The sequence below is a fragment of the Carica papaya genome, chromosome 8, assembly GCF_054855325.1.
Source record: "Carica papaya isolate Zhongbai chromosome 8, ASM5485532v1, whole genome shotgun sequence".
Classification (NCBI taxonomy): domain Eukaryota; kingdom Viridiplantae; phylum Streptophyta; class Magnoliopsida; order Brassicales; family Caricaceae; genus Carica; species Carica papaya.
Genome location: NC_142316.1, coordinates 6,997,055 through 7,016,548, shown reverse-complemented (window position 1 = coordinate 7,016,548; position 19,494 = coordinate 6,997,055). Strand labels below are relative to the sequence as shown.

The following is a 19,494-nucleotide window of genomic DNA, read 5'->3' as shown; positions in this document are numbered from 1 at the left end:
TTCAGGCAATAAAGTATGTTGGAGGAGGGCAAGGTTGACCTAGCCTCATTCAATTTGGAGGGTAGTGCAAAAGACTGGTTCCTCAAGTTGGAGAGGGATCGTCCAGAGTGTCAAAGAATGAAGATGATCTACGTGGTCAACAATCCACATCAGCAGAATGCACACGTGGTGGATACTTAGACAGGAAAGGAAAGGCAAAGGTGGCGGAGTTGCCACGTCAGGAGAGTGAAGGTCGTCTCCCTCCAGCTAAGAAGCAGCAATACAGAAACCGTTGAGGGTTTATCACCGTGTCTGGCAATCATTGGTGACCTACTGATGTGTTAATGATTTCACACATATTCCTTGTAATCGATTGTGCAGTGCGTGATATACTTATCGCGTTATTGCTTCTATTTATTTTATTTTTTTCGAATATATTTATTTACTTTATGTAAAATGGAGGTAAGCAGCTCCCTTAAAATATTGTAACTTCTTCTTCAATAAATATATACAGAAGAACAGGAAGATAGAGCAATACATACTCTATTTTTTCACCAAAACTGGAAATTTCATTTTCTCTCAAAACTTGTTCAAATCTTTACATGGTATCAGAGCCATGGCTTAAGATGAACAAAATCAAACCCTCAACGTCAACCCCTTTACCGTGAGCGAAACCATTTTTGATCCTACCAATCCCATTAGTCCATATTACATTGCCCTCAATGAAAACTCAGGAGCTGTTCTTGTTCCGCAGCTTCTTGATACAACAAACTATCATGGATGGGCTAGGTCTATGAAGAGGGCGTTAAGAATAAAAAATAAGTTAGAATTCATCGGCTGGAGTGTCCCTCCTCCAGTTGATGCCAATAATCCCTTAATGGAATACTGGCTCAGATGCAACGATATAGTGATCACCTAGTTGCAAAACGCACCGTCAGCAGACATTAAGACAAGTACTCTCTATGCAGAAATGACACACGAACTTTGGAGTGAGATTGAGCATAGGCATGCGCAGCAGAATGCACCAAGGATTTACGCAGTGAAACAGAACATCGTAAATCTCGTACAAGAAAGCGACTCAGTAGGTATTTATTATTTCAAACTCAAGGCACTTTTTGATGAACTGCTGAACTATGAGTCAATACTCAATTGTATCTGTGGAGGCTTGAAAGCCGTGGTTGATTATCGACAACGAGATTGCGTGATAAAATTTCTGATGGGGTTAAATGAATCCTTTAAAGGATTGAAGGCTCAGGTACTCTTGATTAAGCCTTTTCCCACATTGAATGAGGTATATTCCATCATTCAGCAGGAAGAAAGAAGGAGGGATATATCAGCTGACCAACCAAAGGGGGAGACAATGGCGATGATGACCAAAGATGGAGGAAAGTAGAGCAACATACAAACTCCAAACTCGAAGAAGTATTATTCCACCCACTGCAAGGCTCCTGGGCACTCACTAGAGAGATGCTTCAAAGCAAACTCAAACAAACCTAATTGCTCGCACTGCAAAATGCCAGGGCATACAGTGGAGGTTTGCTACAAACTCCATGGATATCTCAAAGGGCACAAACAGTATAAGGGAAGCAAATCCGGAGAGAGTCATGCAAATCAAGTCTCAAAGGACGCAACACAGGAACTGTTTGGGATAACAAAAAACCAACATGATCAGTTGGTCGCACTCTTGAAGCAGAATGCCAGTTCTTCTTCAAAGGAAAATGACTCAAACAATTTGCCTAACTATTCTGGTATATTTACTTGCTTATCTAAACTCAAAACCCTACTAAGGTACAGTGATCCGGCATCCTAGATCATCGACACAGGTGCGTCTGATCACATCATTTGCAGGACCTCCACTTACACTTTAAATGTACTCAAGGTATCACACTCAGTTGTTCTTCTAAATAGAAACAGAATAGCAGCAGCTCATTCCAGATCCATTAAACTCACAAAAACCTTGACATTGAATAACGTTTTGTGTGTACCCAATTTTTCAGACTGAAAACCAGAATTGTTGCTTGACCTTCATATCCAATGCTTGTTTTTTGCAGGACCTTTCGACTTGGAGGATCATTGGTATGGGTAGGGTAAAGGATGGCTTGTATCATTTGGTGAGAGATGGGGACGCTGCTGCTACTGCAGGAGAGTCTCTTCTAAGTTTCCCTCAGAAACTTCAGTTACCAGTCGTTAATGCATTAGAGACAAGATTTAATTTATGGCATTTTAGGTTGGGACACTCCTCAGATTCTAAGATTAGACAAATAGATAATAGTGAGATTAAATCTTCTGAATGTAAACCTTGTAACGTCTGTTATTATTCTAAACAACGAAGACTCCCATTTGAAAACACACAACACAGAGCCTCAAAACCTTTTGAGCTTATTCATTGCGATGTATGGGGCCCTTGCAATGAGATTTCTTATGACAATTTTCGTTTTTATCTGAGTATAGTTGATGATTAAGTCGGTGTACTTGGATTTACTTGCTTAAGTATAAATCAAATGTGGCCATGAACTTGGAAAACTTTTGTATCATGATTGAAAATCAATTTAAAACCAAAGTTAAAACAATAAGGAGTGATAATGGCGGGGAGTTCAACTTGAAAGAATTATACCAAATAAGGGGGATCCTACACCAGAGGACTTGTACTGAAACACCACAACAAAATGCTGTGGTGGAAAGAAAACACCAACACCTGCTTAATATTGCTAGAGCTCCCAGGTTTCAAAGTGGATTGGAGATGGTTTTTTGGTCTGACTGTATTCTCACGGCTGTTCACCTGGTAAACAGGATATCGACTTCTGTTCTCAACAACAAGATCCCTTATGAAGTGCTAGTTGGAACCATACCCTCCTACAATCATCTGAAGGTTTTTGGGTGCCTTGACTACTACACTACACTGACAAATGGGAGACACAAATTTGATCCTAGAGGGAGGGTATGTGTTTTTCTAGGATACCCCACAGGGATCAAAGGGTATAAATTGATGGATTTAGAAACAAAGAGAACTTTCGTGTCAAGAGATGTTGTGTTCCACGAAAATGAATTCCCTTGTAAGTCAACCTCAAACCAGAACTCTCAAGAGAATCAAAATCTCCAAAATCAGCAAGAGATCTATATCCCTTACAACAATTTTCAATTCATGAACTTACAACCATCCCCACCAGAAATGAGTGAACAAAGAGATGAACAAGTAGAAAACTTTATGAGTCCCCAAACAAAAGATAGAAACGAGATTGTTCAAACACAACCACCAATTAATACATCCACTCATATTCGCAGAAGATCAGATAGACAGAAGAGAGCTCCTGCATACCTGCAGGACTTCATGTGTCACTAAGTGTCGTCATCTGAACTCCTGAACAATGATCCCCGTAAGAAGAAAGGGTCTGGTGAAGTAGGTATTTTTTTTTTCCTTTAAATGACTTTGTTTCTTATAATCACATTAACCTAGAATACAAGGCTTATGTATCTTCTATAACTACTCACATTGAACCTAAGAATTATTTTGAAGCAAGAAATGTTCCAGAATGGGAAAGGGCAATGAAGCTTGAGATCACTGCCCTTGAGGAGAATGACACATGGATTCTATGTGACTTGCCTGAAGGGAAGAAAGCAGTGGGATGCAAATAAGTATACAAAGTCAAGTACAATACTGATGGGAGTATTGAAAGGCATAAGGCCAGATTAGTGGTGAAAGGGTACACCTAGCGAGAGGGCTTGGACTATCACGAAACCTTTTCACCAGTGGCAAAAATGGTAACCGTCAGAGTTCTACTGGCTCTCTCAACTATGAATAATTGGTCTCTCCACCAATTCGATGTTAACAATGCATTCTTGCATGGAGATCTTGATGAAGAGGTATATATGGAGCTACCAGAAGTACTAGAGATAAAGGGGAAAGTGTGTAAGCTGATGAAGAGCTTATACGGATTAAAGCAAGCAACAAGACAGTGGTATGCTAAGCTGTTAGATTTTGCAGTCCAGATGGGGTTCATACAGTCGAAAGCGGATTATAGTCTTTTCACAAAGAAGAAGGAAAATATGTTCATGGCAATGCTTGTGTATGTGGACGATATTATTGTTGCAAGCAACAATGAGGAGGCCGTAGTTGAATTGAGAGACTCCATCAACAGCAAATTTAAAATAAAAAATCTGGAAAATCTCAAATTTTTTATGGGGATTTAGTTACCAGAGGCAGAAGTGGAATACATATTAATTAGAGAAAATACGCCTTGGATTTGCTCGATGACTTCGGAACGAGTGGATCTTCACCATTAAGGATTCCCTTAGATTGCAACTTAAAGTTATCTAAAGAAGATGATGTGTTGCTTGATGATCCAATAAGTTACAGGAGGCTCATCGGAAGACTAATGTACTTCATTATCATCAGACCAGACTTGTCTTATCCCATTCAGTTACTTAGTCAATTTATGGAGGAACCACAGAGCAGTCATCTTAATGCCGCTCACAAGGTTTTGATATATATCAAAGCAACACCAGGATAGGGTCTATTTTATGCTGCAAATTATGATGTACACCTCTCAGCATACAATGATAGCGACTGGGCTTCTTGCCCAGATACTAGAAGATCTGTCACTTGTTATTGTGTATTGCTCGGGAGAAGTCTAGTCAGCTGGAGATCAAAGAAGCAGCCAACAATTTTCAGATCATCAGCAGAAGATGAATACTGTGCCATGGCAATAATTTGTTGCGAATTAACTTGGTTAAGGTACCTGCTAAACGATCTTTAGATCAACCATCTTGATCTTACTGTTCTTCATTGTGACAACAAATCAACGATGTATATAGCTGCGAACCCAGTTTTTTACGAACGTACTAAGCATATCGAATTGGATTGTCATCTAATTCGAGAAAAGATTAAAGAAGGAATGGTAATTACTTCACATGTTCAAAGTGGATTACAGTTGGCCGATATGTTCACCAAATCATTGGGTAAGGAAACACTGGTTTCTCACATGAACAAGATAAGAGTAGAAAATATCTACAGCTCATCTTGTAGGGGAGTGTCAAAGAATGAAGATGATGTATGTAGTCAATAATCTACATCAGTAGAATGCACACGTGGTAGATACTTAGATAGGAAAGGAAAGGCAAAGGTGGCAGAGTTGCCACTCAGGAGAGTGAAGGTCGTCTCCCTCCAGCTCAGAAGCAGCAATACAGAAACCGTTGAGGGTCTATCACCGTGTTTGGCAATTATTGGTGACCTATAGATCTGTTAATGATTTCACACATATTCTTTGTAACCGATTGTGCAGTGGGTGATATACTCATCACGTGATTGCTTTTGTTTATTTTATTTTTTTCGAATATTAATTTTTACTTTATGTAAAAAGGAGGTAAGTAGCTTCCTTAAAATACTGTAACTTCTTCTTCAATAAATATATACAGAAGAGCAAGAAGACAGAGTAATACACACTCTTTTTTTTTTTTACCAAAACTACAAATTTGATTTCCTCTCAAAACTTGTTCAAATCTTTACACAGAGATGTCCTGGGAAATATTCAAACAACAGTTTAGTATCTTCTTTTGCCACCAGTAACGAGCAATAACCTGGCAGACACATGAGGTCGCGCCAAAGTCAACAATGTGGAGGATTGCCAGCAACGTTTTGAGCAACTTGATGCTTGCGCCAGTTTCAACACTTCAGTGCAGGAGGTGTAAATATATGTCTCCTGGAGTACATTGCAGAGGTTAGAATTGCAACACCCGATTGAGCTTACAACTTTAGTCTTCATAGGTTGTACGAACAATAACGAGAAATTCAACACTCTGCGGATTCCACTTCAAGAAAAGCTTTGCAAACACTTCTTTGAGGGTACGTTAGTCTCCCTCATCACTCCTTGCGCTTTGTGACTTGAAAAACACATATATATATATATATGCTTATTTTTGTAAAAAGAATATATATACACACACACATATATATATATATGTGCTTGTATAAAAATTGGTTAAATCTGTCAAATAAAGATGACATATATGGTGATAAAAATAAGATGGTCTGATGAAAAAAAATATCAAACTGGAAACAAAAAAAAATCATTTTCTAAAATTTAAAAAGGAAAAGATAAATTAGTATACAATCCAAATCAAGGAAATTATCTTTAATTAAATATATCATTAATATTAATATTAAACATGTATGTATTGCAGTATAAAATATGAATATAATATATACTTTACAAAAAATCATGATTTTATTATTTACAATAAATAATCATTCATTTTTATACATACTATATGTCAAATTTTTAATTTTTAATCTAATTTGATTTTAGTTTTTAGGAAATTAACCTAATTAATTTATTTGATTTAATTATTTTATTTATATTAGATAATTCATGCCTATAATCACATCTCTTTAATACTATTTTTAATTTATTAATAAAATTTAATATGACATTTATTTTAAATATTACAACATAATAATTAACAAAAAATAAAAACGAACTACAAAAATTTTGTATTGCACATATACAAAATAACCAAGGAATTGAAAGAATCCAATACTAAATAAATCAATCATAGTTAATATTTTTCTGACTCCAGTCTTCAATAGTTTGATATTAACAACCACCTCCACCTCCACCACCAGCACTGCATCCGCTGTCGCCTCCGCCACCACTAAAACCAGTTCCACCACAACCACCAGCACTGCATCCACTATCACCTCCGCCACCACTGAAACCAGTTCCACCATCAGCACTGCATCCACTGTCGCCTCCGCCACCAATAAAACCAGGTCCACCACCACCACCACCAGCGCTGCATCCACCTCTGCCACTGCCAAAACCAGTTCCATCGCCACCACCAGCGCCTATGTCAATGTCTATTGTGGTGTGTTCCATAAATCCAATATGGGCGGTATGTCCAACAATTCTATTATGTCCATGTTTTCCAGCACCACCGGCAGTACGACGACCGTTTCTTCCATTAAAGTAACAAAGTAACATAAAGAAAAGAGAAAAAAAATAAGAAAGGAGTAATAAAGGCCAAAATCACAACATGCCAAACTTCCATTTTTTTTTTATTGTTGTTGCTTGCTAGCTTTTGCAATTCAGATACAAGATTTTATATACTGTACGTATATATATGTTGGCTATACCTATACCCGCTTCTCCGTTTATACTCACGTACAAAAGGATATTTCCTGCATAGTTTATTGAAATACATCAGAAATATTTTTCAAGCTTACGAAAATCAAATCTAATAAGAGACTCTTGTCCGATTAATGATTCAACAGTTGAATTTCATTATGTTTATGTATATGTAGACGAAATTTCTAAAGTATATATAAATACACACGCATGTAGCTATGAGCTGATTGACTAGGCTAACCATGTTTAATTTTGGCGCTTTGACTGGGTGTATATATATCTATATACATGGAAGACAAAATCAGCTGGCTGCCTAAGGGTTCGACTCTTTTAAACTTGATACTCAAGCTTTTATGCTGACTTGAACAAAAGGACATTTCTTTCACGTCTCTGCTACTGTTACGTACATATATACACACACACACACACACACACACACACACATATAAACGTATATATTTGTATATAGGTAAACATTAGCTGGAGTAATGAATCACGACCTAAGGCAAAAATATTGGACATTTAAAAAATATCATAAGGTTAAGGTTAAGGTTCTTTAGTTCTGATCACATTTAAGGTTAACATTATCTGAAATTATGAAATATTGGACATTCTAAATTTTGTAACCTTAGTCTATTTTTCTACTTATAAGGCTACAGAGATGGATCCTCCATTTAAAATTGATTAGAGAACTACTATCTCATTTTTCTTAAACTTCCTAAATTATTAAACACTGATTAAGATTCTAAAATTTACTTCAAATATTTACCTGGGTTTAATTTCAAATGATCATAATCAAATTCTTTAGGATTGTGTTGGTAGGAGAAATGAAAAATACTACAAGTTGCAACTCAATCTCATGGATTTCGCCATGATTTGTGATTCAGATGCTTTCTTTTGCTAATTTCATTCTCTAGTTTATGTTTGGTGGATAGAATTTGTCATGGTAAATATGGAACGACTGTGTTTGATATTTTTACAAAGGAAACTATATTTAAATATCTAAAAATATTAATGGATATTCAACTAAGACAGTCAAAACATTTGGAGTAGTCTCTAAGCGCTTGAAAAAAACCAAAATATGTATGTCCTTAATATATTAAAAGTAGTAGTGATATACCAAAATTTGATTGAGTTGCTAACTAATTTAAGGATAACATATAATTTTATGTTGAAATATCATCTTTTTGTATAAGAATATGTGTGTGTGTGTTAGATATAAGAATATATATATATATATATATATATGTATTATTAGGGATATAATTATTATGCGCAAGATTTAATTATTTATATAATATATAAATATATTTTTATTTGACAATTTATTTTAATATACGATAATAATATTATTATTATCATATTTATTATTTTATTTATATAATAAATTTTTTAATTAAATTTAAAGATTTTATATTAAGATAAAGATCTTAATAATGAAAGTAAAATATTTTATGATTTAATTTAAAATATTCTTAGTCGTTGGATTATCAAAATAAGATATTAATGATTTATTAAGAAAAATAAATATGTTATAATTTTTATAAAATAAAAATTAGTTGATCTCATTAACAAGATCACATATATAAAAATTAATTTTGTCTAATACGTAACTGGTGCCAGCTAAGTACAAAAGAAATAAAAAGGGAAAAAAACAAAACATGTGGATATATATATATATCTATATTTATATATATATATAATTAAATAAAAAAAAGAAAAAAAAAAAGAAGAACCCAAAGTATACTCTGGGAGCAAAAGAAGGAAATATGTGGCCTTATATATAATATACAGATATATGTATATATATATATAATTAATTAACAGAGAAAGAAAGAATGAAGAAAAAACAGGAGAAGAAGAGAGAGAAGAATCATGATTGGGTAGAGAGAGAAAGAGAGGAGAGAACTAGGAGGGAGAGACGTGATTGTGAGAGGAGGAAAAAGATCTAGCAACATCAACGGCCGAAAGAGATAAGTCGCGTGGTGTTATTGTAACAGTGGGATTCAGAAATTTGGCCCAAAATAATTTTTCTATTTATAAAATATAAATATAAATAATAAAAAATTTTATTTTATTTTACTTTTATTTAAATTATTGAGAAAAAAATAAAATAAGAACGAAATTGAAAATAATTATGAAAAAAATGGATGAAATTGTGAATAAATATAATATTTTTGAAAGAAAATTTGAAAACAGGGGGTGAAATCGTAAAAAAAAATAAGGCCATGTGGGACTACTACGTCAACGGCCACGACAAACCAAAAACACCGCATGGCGGATATGCTGATGTGGGAGGCCACTCGGGCGATCTACGTGTCTGGGCGATTCGATGACCCAGATGGTATCACGCGTGTATGAACTGCCCATATGCATTTCCTCTTTAGATACGATCGGACGGACGAGATTAATCGCAATGAATGACCCAGATTTGCCCACACAATCTGCCTAACCAGACAACAATCGAATGACTCCCCTCGCTCCACGTTGACGCGGATGGATTGCTCAAATCAGAGAGAAGAGAGGCATTTAAACCTCTCTTCAGTTGGCCCCAAACCCTAGCTGACACCAGCCGTAAAAGAAGAAGAAGGAGGTGACTGGAGGGAAGACCAACCATTGAAGGGATGCTGTTGTCGCCACATCGGAGCCACCGCCGACCATTGAGAAAGGTAATTTTTTTTTTCTTTTTGCTCGGAATTCAATCTCGAAGCTTGGCCGAGCTGCTATGGCAAAACCCAAAACCCTCTTCGATGACCCCCTTTCTGTTTTCTGTTTCATGTAATTTTTTTACCAACGTGTTCACCGTCTTTTTCTAGTGCAGGTTAGTCGAAAAATAACCCCAGTCACGAAGGAGAACCGATAGAGTTGCAGCACTAGGAGACCCCCCTGCCAGTAGGTTTCAGTTTTTGTCTTTTTCGGCCAACTGAGGCTTCCTAACCTGTTTTTCGTAGGTTTACGCGTAAAATCAGCTAAAATTGGCCAGGCCGAGGCAAACCACCACCGTGGGTGGCAGAGCCGACGCCAAAGTACGACGACAACGCCGTGCCAGAACTCTAAAATTTGCCAAAAATATTTTAAAACGCCTATTCTAGCCTTTCAGAGTATTTTTGGATATTTGACAGGTGTTTTAATTTTCACATAAAAAATTCAGAAAACCCAGGGACCTCTAGGAGGTACAGTAGATAGTACAGTGTTTCGAACATCGATACATGATAAGAATCTCTCACCCTATTCTCTGTTACGTAAATTGAAGTTTAATAATCGATAATACTGTATTTTGTGAAAATTAAAAAATCTTAAAAATAATTATAAGTTACTAATAGAACCGGAACCGGTCAATTTATATTTGCCATGATTTACTGTTTATTTTACCTATACTACTTAAAATGCTTACTATTATATTGTGTGAATTAAAGTGATAGACTTAATTGCTCTCTCTGTTATTTGGTTTGCCTCACTGCATACCCCTCATTTGTTGGTTCATTTTGCAATAAATATTTCAGTTATGTTTCTTGATTTATGTATTGCCTATTTGCATGACCTACTATTAATATATATAAATATAAGTTATTATTATGTAACTAGTAATCAATTTATGCTTTGAACCTATGTAAGAAAGGATTACTGAGTACCCTAGGAAAGGGTGGACGGACCCGGTACATGGAGAACCCTACTATGGGCATTGCCTCAATCAAACGGGGCTGAGAAGTCTCATACCGAAAGGGTTTAAGAAATCTAGTTCACCATCATATCGGACGGGGTATCGAGGCGATGGTGTGTTTAGCGCCCATTACTGGACGGAGTATGGGAGCGGCTGATTTAATTAACAAATCTGGATATTGGGTTCACGAAAAAAAGAATATCCATATGGACCCCTAAGGGGTTTCAGTAAGCAGGTAAAAAGGGAAATTGCAATTTTTGTTCACATGTAAATGAAATCATAATTTTATCTACGTAATTGTCTTTATCGGCTGATTTTAAAAAATTTATAACGGTAAGTATGAAATAAATGATCTTCTTTATGCTAAATAAATTTACTTAAATTAAGGGCTCAATTAGTTATTTTATATTTTTTTACCAATCTTTGTTTTCTGTATTAGTGATTAGTGTGATATTCTTACTAAATTAGTGTAGTTCACCCTCCTATTAACCATTTCAAATCAAGAAAACTAAGATCTAGATTCTGATCAGCTGGATGGTTGTGAGTAGGTTTTCTCCTAGACCCCGTTGAGTGCTAATGGAGGTTAACCCTCTGGGACATTTATTTGTTAGTTTTAATTATTTATTTAGTTTCTTTTCACGAATCACTGTAAAAGGGACATTCCCATAATTCTGTTGGACATCCATAATTACTGTGTAAGGAATGTAAATCCTAACATTATTGTTTGCTTCTGCATTTAAAGTATGAATTCATTTCCTTTAAGTTATAGGCCTTCACAGTTGGTATTAGAGTCATGTTTCTCGGAACTATTCTTTACATAGAGATTTAAAAACACTAGAATACAACCTGACACTTAATCCTCTCTCGTAAAATGTAAGTACAAGGATATAAGTAGAGGAAGACCCATACTAAACCGAACAGCCCAGGGTGGGTCGCTTTGAGAGGATGTCGATCGACTATTTGAGATGTTGGAGAGACTTATCTTTGCCCAGCAAGCTTAAAAAAAAGGAGGGAGTTGTCTGACCCTTTACTCCTGCCACAATTGGAGCCACCCTTGCAACAAGAATATCTGGTGCCATCCTAATACAACCCTGCTTCTCCACCATATCATCTGACACCACCACAGTACAATTCGGTGCCCCCACCATACAACCATGAGCTGCCACAGGGTCGTTCGGCTCATCCCCAACATAATCTAGTCCCTCTTCAATGGGACTCAGTTCCACCCATGATGGATCCAGTCTATATTGAGAGGTACAAGAGACTAAACTCATGTACCTTTGTAGGGGCATTTTTTTTTCGAAGATGCTGAGTATTGGTTAGCAGAGACAAAGAAGACCTTCTCAAATCTTAGAGTGGTTCCCAAACAGAAGGTTGTACTTGCCACCTACATGCTCGTGGTTGAGGCAAGTTGCTGGTGGTAGTTGAAGTAGGTCACCTTGCCAATTTCAGTTACTTGGGAACAATTCCTGGTAACCTTCAATGTAGAGTACCTTCCAGAGCATCTTTGATATTTGAAGGAAATAGAGTTTGTACACCTGGTCTAGGGCGGTATGACAGTGCCAGAGTATGCCGAAGGTTCTTAGAGTTGAGCCGATATTTTTTCGAGAGTATGATGGATGAAGGTAAAAAGACAATGAAGTTTGAGTGGGGCCTCCGTCTTGAGATAAGGCAATAGTTGTATGTATTTGAGCTCAGTACCTACTCAGCAGTTTTAGCCAAGACACAACTAGTAGAGAGGAACCTTTGTGTCTTTCCTCAAGTAGTAGGCAATTCTAAACCCCCGGTACCACACCACAGACCAGCACCTACTACATCGATTCAGCAGAACAAGAGATCTAGGCCTGTGACTCAAGCCCCTTCTCAGGCCCCAGCAGTAAGACGCGGTAGGACTTGCCAGTACTATGGAAAAGATCATTGAGATCGACCCTGCTATTGCCTCAATAATACCTGCCGCATATATGAAAATTTCTAACATTAAGCGAGAGAGTGCCTACGAAATCAGAATCAGGCCAGACCTCCCATCCAGGGCAGAGCTTACACCTTCACCCAACAAGATGCTAAAGTTAACCCATACGTGATACAAGGTACGTATACTATTTGTAACTACTTTGCACATATTTTAATTGATACTGGTGCTTCACATTTTTTTTATCACATGTGTTTACAAAAAAATTAAATGTGTTGAAAATCTTGATTCTGTGCTGTTTGTGTCTACTCTTGGGCATTACACACTACTAGAGGAGGTCATATACAAAGTCTGTATCGTAAAGATAGCTGATAGGGAATTGAGTGTAGATCTAGGAGAAATAGACACGATGAATTTTGATGTAATTCTGGGAATAAACTAGTTAGCGGCTTATTATGCCACCGTAAACTGTTTCCATAAGAAACTTGTATTCAATCTTCCTAATAAAGAGTCATTCAGAAATTAATAAAAGTGTTAAATATTTTTTCCTCATAGCAATTGCATCATTATATGACATGTTAACTCAGCTTTCTTTTTTATATTAGGCAAAGCTAAAAAAAAAATTTGTATTCAAGAGATCCCTGTAGTTCGAGAATTTTTGGATGTTTTACTGATGAACTACCTGGAATGCTGGTGGATAGAAAAGTTGAATTTACTATAGATCTTCTGCCTGTCACCCAACCCATCTTAGTTCCCTCTTACTGCATGAGTCGGGTAGAGATGAAAGAGTTGAGGAAACAAATCGAAGAATTGCAGGATGATGGTTTCATCCGATATAATATATCTCATTGGGGTGCTGGAGTCACCTTTGCAAGGAAGGGAGATGGGTCCCTGAGGTTGTGTATTGATTACAGGGGACTGAACAGAGTCATAATAAAAAATAAATACCCCATTCCCTGGATTGATGATATTTTCAATCAGTTACATGGTGCTCAGGTTTTCTCCAAGATATATTTGCGTTGGGGTTACCATTAGGTAAAGATTAGGGTAAAAGGCATTAGTAAGATAGTCTTTAGAACTAGGTACAGACATTATGAATTCCTGGTCATGCCATTTGGGCTAACCAATGCGCCAGCCATTTTATGGACTTGATGAAGAGGGTTTTTAAGCAATTCTCAGTTCGTCATCATATTCATTGATGATATCATGGTCTATTCAAAGAGAAGAGAGAAACATGCTCATTACCTGACTTAGTTTTTACAAGTTCTTAGGGAAAAGAAGCTGCATGTAAAATTGAGCAAGTGTGGATTTTGACTAAGCAGATTACCTTTCTGGGGCACATAATATCAAAGGATGGGGTGTTAGTGAATCTTAAGAAAGTTGAGACAATACTCGGTTGGGAAAAATTGACTTCAATTAAGGAGATACGTAACTTTCTAGGGATGACGGAATATTACCGCAGGTTTGTGGAATGATTTTCTAGTCTAATGGCTCCATTGACCTGACTTACAAAGAAGAATGTCAAGTTTAAGTGGAACGAGAATTGCGAAAAGAGCTTTTCAGAACTCAAGAAACGGTTGACTACTACAGTTGCATTAGCTCTACCGAGTGGGACAGGTGGATACACAGTGTATAATGATGCCTCATACTTAGGGTTGGGTTGTATTATGATACAACATAGGAAGGTTATAGTCTATGGATCTAGGCAGTTGAAGAGTCATGAAAAATATTACCCCACCCACGACTTGGAACTTGCTGTTATTATCCACGCCCTAAAGATCTAATGTCACTATTTGTATGGGGAGACTTTTAAGATTTATACAGACCATAAGAGCTTAAAATATATATTCACTCAAAAGGATCTCAACATGTGTCAAAGGCGTTAGATAGAGCTCCTCAAGGACTATGATTGTAAGATTTTGTATCACCCTAGTAAAGGTAATGTGGTAGCCGATGCGCTTAGCAGAAAAAGTGTAGGTATGTTGGTTCACTTAATAGTTTCTGAATGTATGGTAATATGGGCTGCACAAAGATACGACTTCAAGACTTGAAGAGGGTTATATGCCTAGCCCATCTAACTGTTCAACCTGAACTGATTTGGAGAATAAAGGAAGCTCAATTGATCGATTCCACTTTAGTAGCTCTCATGAAGGATATAGAATAGGGAGTTAATCTAGAATTTCAAGTCTCTGCTAATGGATTGCTCAAGTTCCAAGATAAAGTGTGTGTCCTAGATGACAGTGAACTAAAAAGGAACATCATGACAGAGGCTCATAGCTCAAAATTCACAATGCATCCCAAAAGTACTAAGATTTTCCAAAGTATGCAACCCAGTTTTTTGTGGAGCAGGATGAAAAAAGAAATTACTGATTTCTTCTCCAAGGGTCTTATACGTTAACAGGTTAAGACAGAGCATCAACGTTCAAGTGGGCTACTTCAGCCATTGTCGATCCTAGAGTGGAAATGGGAACATATTACCATCGATTTTGTAATAGGGTTGCCAAAGGCACGCTCAGAATATGATGCTATATGGATAATTATTGACCGACTCACCAAGTCCTTTAACTTATTGGCTATCAAGATGACCGACCCCTTAAACAAGTTAGCACAAATTTATATCCAGGGGATAGACAGGCTACATGGAGTTCCAGTAGCAGTGGTATCCGATAGAGACCCCAGGTTCACCTCTCGATTTTGGTCTACTTTTCAGCAACAGTGAGAACGAAACTGTCAATTAGCACCACATCCTACCCTCAAACTAATGGAAAATCAAAACGGACAATTCGCACACTGGAGGATATGCTTCGAGCTTGAGTTCTAGACTTCGGATGCCATTGGGATGATCACCTGCTCTTGATAGAGTTCGCCTATAATAATAGCTACCAAACAAGTATTGACATGGTCTTGTATGAGGCATTGTATGGCCGACCCTATAGGTCACCAATCTGTTGGGAAGAGGTAGATGATAGAAAATTGTTTGCCCTAGATCTTGTAGAGGAGACCATAGAGCTAAGATAGTTAAAATCAGGATGAACATCCAAATAGCTCAGAGTAGGCAGAAGAATTATGCTGACATCTGGAGGAGAGATTTGAAATTTGAAAAAGGCGATCGAGTGTTTCTTAATGTCACCTATTTCAAGGGGATCAACAGATTTGGTAAGAGGAGGAAATTAAATTCTCGGTTCATTGGACCATTTGAAGTCTTATACATGATTAGTACGTCCGTTTATAGACTAACACTACCTCCATAATTATCCATAGTCCATAACGTGTTTCATATGTCTATGCTACGCAAATACAATCTGAATCCCTCGTATATCTTGTCTCACGAGCCACTTTCACTATAGGAGGATCTATCTTATGAGGAGGTCTTGGTAGATATTGTGGACTGGAAAAACATAGTACTTCACAATAGAGAAATTCCATTTGTCAAGATCTTATGGTAGAATCACGCAAAGGAAGAGGCCACTTGGGAGCTAGAATTAGACTTCAGAGATCAGTACCCCCCAACTGTTTGACTAGCAAGAGGGCAACAAATTTGAGGAACCAAATTTCTTCTTAAGGGGAGAGAGTTGTAACACTCGAGTCTGAAAATTTGGCCCGTGATAATTTTTTTATTTATAAAATATAAAAAATAAATAATTTTATTTTATTTAAATTATTGAAAAAATGAAATAGAGACGAAATTAAAAATAATTCTGGAAAAAATAGGTAAAATTGTGAATAAGAGGGGTATTTTTGAAAAAAAAATTAAAAATAGGGGGTGAAATCACAAAAAAAAAAATAGGGCCACATGGAACGACCATGTTAGCGGCCATGAAAAACTAGAAAATGTTGCGTGACAGAGACGCTGACACTGGAGGCCATGCGTGTAACACCCAACATTTATTTTTTTATAAATATAATTATTTATTAATTGAATTGAATTGAATTTATTTTACTTTAATTTGATTTAATGATGATAATAATAATAATAATAATAATAATAATAATAATGATAAGGGTGAAAAATTATTTAAGGGTTTAATTGAAAATAATTTTGGAAAAAATGGGTGAAAATTTGGCAGAGGTGCTGACGTGGGAAGCCACGCGGGGGGAACCATGTGGGTGATCTACGTGCGCGCGATCGAATGGCTGAGATCCATTCCCGCGCGCACGGACAACCCAGATTCAAAATGCACACGGACGACCTAGATTGCATCGCGCACAGCTGACTCAGATTGGATCGCACATGAATGGTTCAGATTGAATCGCGATGAATGGTACAGATTCATTCTCTATATAATTGCGATCGGATGGTCTAGATTAAAAGCGATGGACGGCCCAGATCAAAAGCGGATGGGTATAAATGACCCCATCCGCACCCAAACCCTAACCTTAGTCGCTAGAGCCCCTGCCTCCGGCTTACGTTGTGGTTGGGTGTTTTGCTTTGGTCAACTTATAGAGAAGGAAACGGTGATCACAATGGTGAAAAAATTACATCAAAAGGGAATCAACAATGGCCTCATCGGAGGTGTTTTTTGAAACACTCCGCGGCGGCAGCGTTTTTCGGCCAATTGGTCGATTCTTTCACTCCAATTTGGCCATGGGTGGGTTTAAAATTGAATTTCGTGCAAGAAGAGAAATTTTCACCTCGTTTAGCGATAAAAAATTGCTCTGGTACGGCGGCGGGTGGCAGCAGCCGGCTCCCACCGTCAGTGAGTTTTAGTTTTCTACATTTTTTTACCACAGTGAGGGCCCTAAGTGTGTTTTTTTACAGAAACCGATGTAAGTTTGGCTGAATTTGGTCAAAAACGGCCGAAAACAGCCAACCCGAGGCGGCTCACTGTCGTCGGAGCATGGCAGAGCCGCCGTACTGGATTTTCGAAATTGGTCGAATGGGCCCTGAGATTGATTTTTGGGTTTATTTGGGACATTTGTAGGTACTTTAAGCGAGTTCCAGTTCCCGAAGGAAAATTCAGGGAACATAGGAATCGCCCGTAGGGGCCAGTAACCATTTAGTTTTCAGCGTCAAATTAGGTAAGGACCCCTCACCTAATTTCCTATCATAGATGTGAAGTTTGAATAAATAATAATATGGTCTTTTGTACAAGTTAGATAAATATGCATAATTAATTACGGATTGCTAATGGAGCCCGAAATCGAACATTGTTCTCTGTTGATTTATTTTATAGTTTAAAAGCATGATGGTATCTGGTTTTAGAGTTTTAAATGCATGTATTAATGTATTACTTGACCACTGTGTGATTTTAGGATTTAAGATATGATTGTACTACTAGATGTATGTTCATTGTTTATGTGATTGTGTTTAATTTGGTAACGGAGATTAAGGATAAACGGGAAATAGATGTGATCTAATAAACAGATAAAGTAACAGGCTCACTACATATCCTGGGAGATGGTAGACGGATCGGGTTCATAGGGAACCCTACCGTAAACGTTGTCTCATACCGGATGGGGTATGGAGACTTGGTCATTTGGAGACAGCCTGCTTAACCCTCATACCGGACGGGGTATTGAGGTTTAATATCTTAGCGCTCATATCGGACGGGGTATGGGGACGGCCCTGAAATTAAGGAAAAGGCTTCACGTGTAGCGGGGACACCCCTATAGATCTCCATGGATACTAGTAGGCTGGTGAAATGAGAAACAGTGATGATTAGTTATTGTCAATGAATATGAATTTATGATATGTTCTATGTTACTGATTGTGCATGAAGTTACGATCTGTATGAGGTTATTGTCTTTATAGATTGTTTTCACAGATTCTCCAATGGTAAGTAAAAGGGTAAATGGTTTTACTTTCAATGAATGTATTGGTTTAAATTTAGTGCTCCATTGGTTATTTTTTGGTTTTCTATCAACTTTTACTTTTGTGTCGGCAATATAGTGTGATGTTCTTACTAGGATAGTGTAGCTCGCTCCTTATTTAACTATTTCAGATCAGGAGGACCTGATTCCCGAGCCCGATCTGCGAGAAAGCTGCAAGTAGATGCTAGATGTTTTATAATTTTCTTTATTTTTTTTATTTCTCGTATTTCTTTAAGAGAATTTATTCCGTGATGTTTGTTTAGTACTTTTAAGTCATCGTGTAAGGGATGTTAACCTTAACCTTTATTTCGCTTCCACACTTAAATTATTATATGTATTTCCTTTTAAATTTTCGGGGACGTTACAGTTAGTATATGAGCCGCGGAGCCGTCCCTTGCACAATAATACTTAGAGAAACACCAACAATAAATTATCACTCAACTCTTCCTTGTGAAATCAGGTACAGAGAGATGAGAAGAGGAAGACCCCCACTAAATCGAGCAGCCCGGGATGGTTCGCTTAGGGAAGACGTGGACAGGAGATTTGAGATGTTAGAGAGACTCATTGCGGTCCAGCAGGATCAAGAGGAGAGGAGGGAGCTACCTGACCCTCCCCCGCTATCGCAGGTTGAGCCACCACTGCAGCGGGAGGATCCCGAGCCACCCCCGTACGATCCTGCTCCTCCACAGTACCACCCGACACCACCGCAGTATGACCCAGTACCCCAGCCATAGTACCGCCCGGCACCGCCACAGTACAATCCGGTGCCCCCACTGTATCAACAAGTACCACCACAAGGCCTTTCAGTCTACCCTCAGCTTGGCCCAGTCCCTTTTTTATGGGACCCAGTTCCTCCCACGATTGACTCGGGCTACATAAAGAGGTACAAGAGACTAAACCCATCCACTTTTGCAGGGGGATCCTCTTTTAAAAATGCTGGTACTAGTGGCAGAGACAGAGAAGGCCTTCAAGACCTTAGGGGTAACTTCTGAGTAGAAGGTCACCCTTGCTAC

At 37.6% G+C, this 19,494-nt stretch overlaps 2 protein-coding genes across 2 annotated transcripts; one reads left to right on the top strand and one right to left on the bottom strand.

Annotated features, from left to right (window-relative positions):
- Positions 1-949: 949 nt before the first annotated feature.
- Positions 950-1,372, top strand: LOC148240421 (uncharacterized). Its single transcript, XM_088210298.1, has one exon. The coding sequence runs from the start codon at positions 950-952 to the stop codon at positions 1,370-1,372; it is 423 nt and encodes a 140-aa protein (XP_088066424.1).
- Positions 1,373-6,383: 5,011 nt separating this feature from the next.
- LOC110814223 (uncharacterized) lies at positions 6,384-7,382 on the bottom strand. The gene is made up of 2 exons (XM_022041624.2): positions 7,109-7,382; positions 6,384-6,930 (listed from the first exon to the last, which is right to left on the bottom strand). The coding sequence occupies exons 1-2, from the start codon at positions 7,174-7,176 to the stop codon at positions 6,570-6,572; spliced, it is 429 nt and encodes a 142-aa protein (XP_021897316.2). The 5' UTR covers positions 7,177-7,382; the 3' UTR covers positions 6,384-6,569.
- Positions 7,383-19,494: the final 12,112 nt, after the last annotated feature.